This window comes from Coturnix japonica, chromosome Z (genome assembly GCF_001577835.2).
Source record: "Coturnix japonica isolate 7356 chromosome Z, Coturnix japonica 2.1, whole genome shotgun sequence".
Taxonomy (NCBI): Eukaryota; Metazoa; Chordata; class Aves; order Galliformes; family Phasianidae; genus Coturnix; species Coturnix japonica.
Genome location: NC_029547.1, coordinates 18,015,274 through 18,020,315, shown reverse-complemented (window position 1 = coordinate 18,020,315; position 5,042 = coordinate 18,015,274). Strand labels below are relative to the sequence as shown.

Genomic DNA, 5,042 nt, shown 5'->3' with positions numbered 1-5,042 from the left:
GGGTTAACACATTCCTTTGTGTTTGGATGGACAGTGTTATCAGTAAGTACAAATTGCACACAGAGCGATGTGAAGAGGCAACAGAGGCAGACAAATGTTAAATGCTGTCTCGTTTTGTGAGGCAGGCAGACATGGGCAGAGCTGTGTGTAACTGTGGCATTTACATGCACAGAGCAGACGGTGTGATTTTGGCTGTCTCTCACACAACTTCTTGCCAAGTTTCCAGTAGTTTAATCATGGTCTAATTTAAAATAATTAAGTCAGTTATGTGTTTTTTGTTTCTCTTAAAAGTGATTTTTAAAAAAAATCTCTAGGGCTATAACTACCAGCACCAGATGCTGAGTCATTTCTGTATTTATGTGTCATTTAAAATGATCAAGTTGATTAAATTATCTGTAAACAAAAGCTATCAAAGCAGTTTACTAACTGGTCGCTCTGAGCTGTAGCCCAGCAGTTGTGTAATAAGGTGATATGGAAGCCATGGCTATGAACATGTGAGCTTTTATCAAGTTGGTGTGCAAAGTTTAAATCGAGACCTGCATTGCATTTAGAATTCACAGTCTTTAATCTGTGCTATGTGTTCCATAGGATTCCTGGCTGAGGAAGCTTCTTGACTCAGAAGAGTTTAAGTGCAGACCTAATTTTCTGATATGATTGTTCTTTTGTTCCCACAGTACACAAATTAAACACAGGCAATATAAGGTAGGAGTGTGGACTGAAAGAAAATCTAGGAACATTTGATTTTATTTAGCCTGGTTTTGTACAAAATAGCTGTTTCTGAATTAATAAAAAAAGCCCCCCCAAATAATTGCTCATTATGGAAATGTACAATCCAGAACTTATTCTGCAATTTTTTAAAATATATTTCATGTTAGTTCAAATACAAAATAAAACACAAGAATTGGACTCCTCACTTTTTTAAGTGAATTGCTTTCAAATGCCTTCAAGTCTAACCAGTCACAACATAAATCTTTCCAGTGGATGGACGTGTGTTGAAGTGCACCCTTTGAGCTTTTGTTTAAAACTGAAAGAACTCTCTGGCTTCAGCTGGCACAAAACAGAGTTTTGTTAATCAGATCTTTTTTCATAGTCTTCAAACTATATTGGTATTCAATTTCATTTGAATATCTTTCTCATTTGGCCATATAGCAGATGGCTATCATAGAGTCTGTATTTAACTTGGCACTTTCCTTTCCACATTCCTCTACTATTCATAGCACAGCAGTCAGACTTATCTCCAGTATATGTGAGACAGTTCACTTTGCAACTCTAGATATTCTCAAATGTTGGAGCACTTGCAAATTCACATGGAGCATTTTTTTAAACATTGAGAAGACCAGCAAATAGGTGGGCAGATGTTTAATTTCTACCACTCTTTTTAGATGAGAGAAACTGGGAGAGAAATTAGACCTGTGTCTGTAGTAAGGACTCCTTTCCCCTCTTTCCCTTAAAGTTGGATCTATGTGGGGCCTGTAGAGAGAGTGAGAGAAAAAGTCAGCAGAAAAGTTTTTAGTATATAATTGGGGTATGTCAGCCTACATTGCCAAGCAATGCAAAGAATAAAACATTCAACAGATTGATTAACAAGGCAGTGAATAATAATCAAGACATCCATGCTCCAGTAGTGCCTTTTTACTTGCAGGGATTCACAGACAAGGGTTTGGTCCTTTTGAGTCTGTGTAAGCAGTATCTTTTTCCTTCAGTTTCTAACAGATATGCATTAAACAGAAACAGCTTCCTAAATCTTTTACAGTATTTAATTTGTCTTTTACAGAAAATATCATTTCTTTATTACTTACTTTATTTTCAAACAAAGGTAGTCAGTGTTTATTTTCATTTATATACTTTCAAATACATAACATATCTAGAACTGTTTATAGATTTGAACAGTGATTCTTTTTTCTTGATAGTTTTCTTGATTTTGTGTGCTTTTGCAGGAGAAAAATTTAATCTAAAAAAAAATTATGAGACATTTTTGGTATGTAAATAAGATTTACATAAAACTCACAACCTGTTTATTGCTTCTTTAATGATTATGATTATATATTACAAATAGTTACTGCTTAGAAATACAAATCCTTAGATGAATCCCTAAATGTACGTTATTTTCAGTATTATCAGATGTTTCCTTTTTTTTCTTATGCTGTGATTAGCCTAGCTTTCCTCCAGTTCAAAAAGTCTGGCAAATGTTCAGCTGGAGGCAAATGTTCTAACATTTCACATCAAACAACAAATTCAGCATACTGAAAAATATATATGATTATTTTCCTTTTCCGTAATATAAATACAGCTACATGCTTTCTAAACTCCACAGCATTGCAAGAATGATACTATTTGTAATACTAAGAATAAATTTATCTCACCGATACACTATGGACGAGACTCTAATGACTTCCCACTGAGTTCTTCGTTTCAACAACCAAAATGCCATCATGGCAGAAGAGTGCAGACAAATCTTTGTTCTCCACTCCATCGGGCAGTTTGTACTGTCTGGTAAAGCTTCTGGATATGAAGCCATGCTCATCCATCCTGGGTCCATGCTGAGCTTTGATCAGGAGCCAGCCTTCAAAAGTCTGAATAATGATATCTTCTGGGCGAAACTGCACAACATCCAGCAAGACCTGAAAGCCTTTCTTTTCTTCTTCCTGGCTGCTCACCTCGGCCCCATCCGTACTTTCCGTAATTTTCCCTCTTCTGCTCAATGAAGCTGTAAAAGGACCCGGCAAAGCATAAAGAGAGTGATTCAGTTTGTGTTCTTCCAGATCTTCATCAGTAAACTGCTCTTGATAGCGGACAGGAGTTTCCACCCAGTGTCTTATAACAGCTTCTGCCATTGCTGAGGCGGAAAGACAAGTTGCTGCGTTCGCTGCCTGCCTAAGCGAGCCTACGGTTAGACCACTCTCTCCCTTGCTCACAGGCTAACTGATCACTTGATGTCACCTCTCACTTATAGCACAGGCAGAGTACAGGCACTTGATAGGACGTGCTGTGCTCCAGTGCCGTGAGACCTGTTTCATCTCCTATCCTCTAACAACAGGGAACTATTTATAGTGCTTTGGTCTTGAGTGGCATCAACAGTTTTCATATGTGCTTCCATGGGTATGTAGTAAAAGCAAAAAAGCAGTGCTCCTCTTGTGATTGCTCTTTGTTGTTTTAAACAGTGAGTAGACAAGTAATGTAAAAGGTATTTAAATGGACATTTAATTATTCAGTTTTTCTAAAGTATGCATTTTAGTAGAGATTATCTCTGCATTTCTTCTAATGAAAATGCAAAGTTATTGCATTGTACAAAGGGAAGAAGCTTAATTAGCTTCACAGCAGCATTTACACTGTTAGTGTAAAGTTTTGGTTAGGCAAGCTATAAATTGAAGTGTACTAGGTGTTATTGCAGAGGTTTTACATAGGTGAAATATATGTTTTGTATGCAACTTCATTATAAGAAGGGAAACAACCATCCCTGCCTAGGGAGACCAGAGGGCGGTCTGCAGATGAAATAACCTACAAGGACAGCAGTCTTCCACATTGTGCCAGGGAGTCAGACTCTGCCGGGAGCTTGGAGGCTTATGTTTCACAGCTTCCAGGAGAAGGCAGTTACTTTCCCCTGGTAGAATATGAAGAAAACTTCAAATCTTTAATGCTATCTTGTTGTCTCAGTAGCTCTAATTTTCTGGGGCTTACCAGCTTGAACCTTCCAAATTTATTGTTTGCTAGAAAATTCATTATTTTCTTAAATTGCACTGATACTAGAATACTTTAATTCCTTCTTGTTTGGCTTTGTTCTTCAGAGCTCTCTCTCTTGATCTTACATCCTTCATTATAATGAAAATGGTAAGCCAGTTTATATGCCAACTTTGTTTGCTAATGGATCGTAGGTAGGCTTATGCAGAAATAGGCGGTTGAATTTCAATAGTAACTACAAATGAACTTCTCTATTAAGTTCATAACAGCAGGAATATTGGATGTATCAATAATTATGGTTCTGAGGTTGCAGCTGTATTTAGAGTCATGAAGGCAGCATTGCAATGTAAGGAAATTTTCAAAGGTAAATCAAATGTTCAAGATAACTTTTCTTAATGTACACTCATTGATTTCAGTATTGCGAGAAGGAAGAGACACATGCTGCTTTATGAAACTAATGGCATTTGTCTTATCAAACTGCCTTCTAGAAATCATTTCAAAATGCAATTCTGAATATATAGTTTCCTAAATAGGGATAAAAATAACCTGGGTGTTGCCCACTATCTGTTCAGCAGCTGTTTTCTGTTTTGCAAGCCGCTGATTCAGTTGATGATGAAAATTTAACCCTCAAGTGTAGCGGTGTTCCCGGTTGGTTGTGGTATAAAGCTTTTAGAAACTGCTGAAAGATATTTCAGTCTCTGCTGAATTCTTTGATGACATACTTATTTTAATTAGGTTTTACATTTCATTAATAAATACACTATGCAGGAATACTGCATTCACTGTATAATTTTTATTTCATATTTTTAATATATTTTTCTTATCTTCTCCAGAGAAAGGTTAAGTTACTCACAATTCAGCTGCAAAGAGAAACAGCTCCAGTACAGCTAACTGGGACAGCTACATCTATTTCCAGAAACAGTTGTGTTAGCCTTTGAAATGTCTATGTTAAGCACATTTGGAACCATCTTTCTGGTCTAATTAGCATGAAAGATGCTTTGAATACCCCACTACATTGAAGCCTTATGCAAAGCTGTACAAATGTTTATAGGATCCTTTTCTACTTTAAGGGGTTGAGAAAGATTTTGGTAATGTAGCTGTGAAGCCTCACTTTGTGCTTTCTCATCCTTGTTTCTCCTACCTTCCAGTCTCTTTTTCTCTCTGTTTTCCACTGGAGGCCTCAGGAATTAGCTCCATCTTTCTCACCTCTTCACTGGTAACAAGGAGAGTGCATCAACAGAACATTCTCTCCTGAAATACAAACATCCCATTAAGCTGGAATACATTTTCAGTCTTTCAGTTTTCAGTACACACACAGTAGTACAACGCTGAAGGACTTCTGATGATGTTTAGTCCAAACTGTG

At 36.9% G+C, this 5,042-nt stretch overlaps 1 protein-coding gene across 1 annotated transcript; it reads right to left on the bottom strand.

Annotated features, from left to right (window-relative positions):
• Positions 1 to 698: 698 nt before the first annotated feature.
• Positions 699 to 2,942, bottom strand: HSPB3 (heat shock protein family B (small) member 3). The gene is made up of 2 exons (XM_015848720.2): positions 2,364 to 2,942; positions 699 to 1,470 (listed from the first exon to the last, which is right to left on the bottom strand). The coding sequence occupies exon 1, from the start codon at positions 2,832 to 2,834 to the stop codon at positions 2,385 to 2,387; it is 450 nt and encodes a 149-aa protein (XP_015704206.1). The 5' UTR covers positions 2,835 to 2,942; the 3' UTR covers positions 699 to 1,470; positions 2,364 to 2,384.
• Positions 2,943 to 5,042: the final 2,100 nt, after the last annotated feature.

Coding starts and splice junctions, on each gene's coding strand:
- HSPB3 (XM_015848720.2), bottom strand. CDS start 2,834: ATGGCAGAAGCTGTTATAAGACACTGGGTGGAAACTCCTGTCCGCTAT.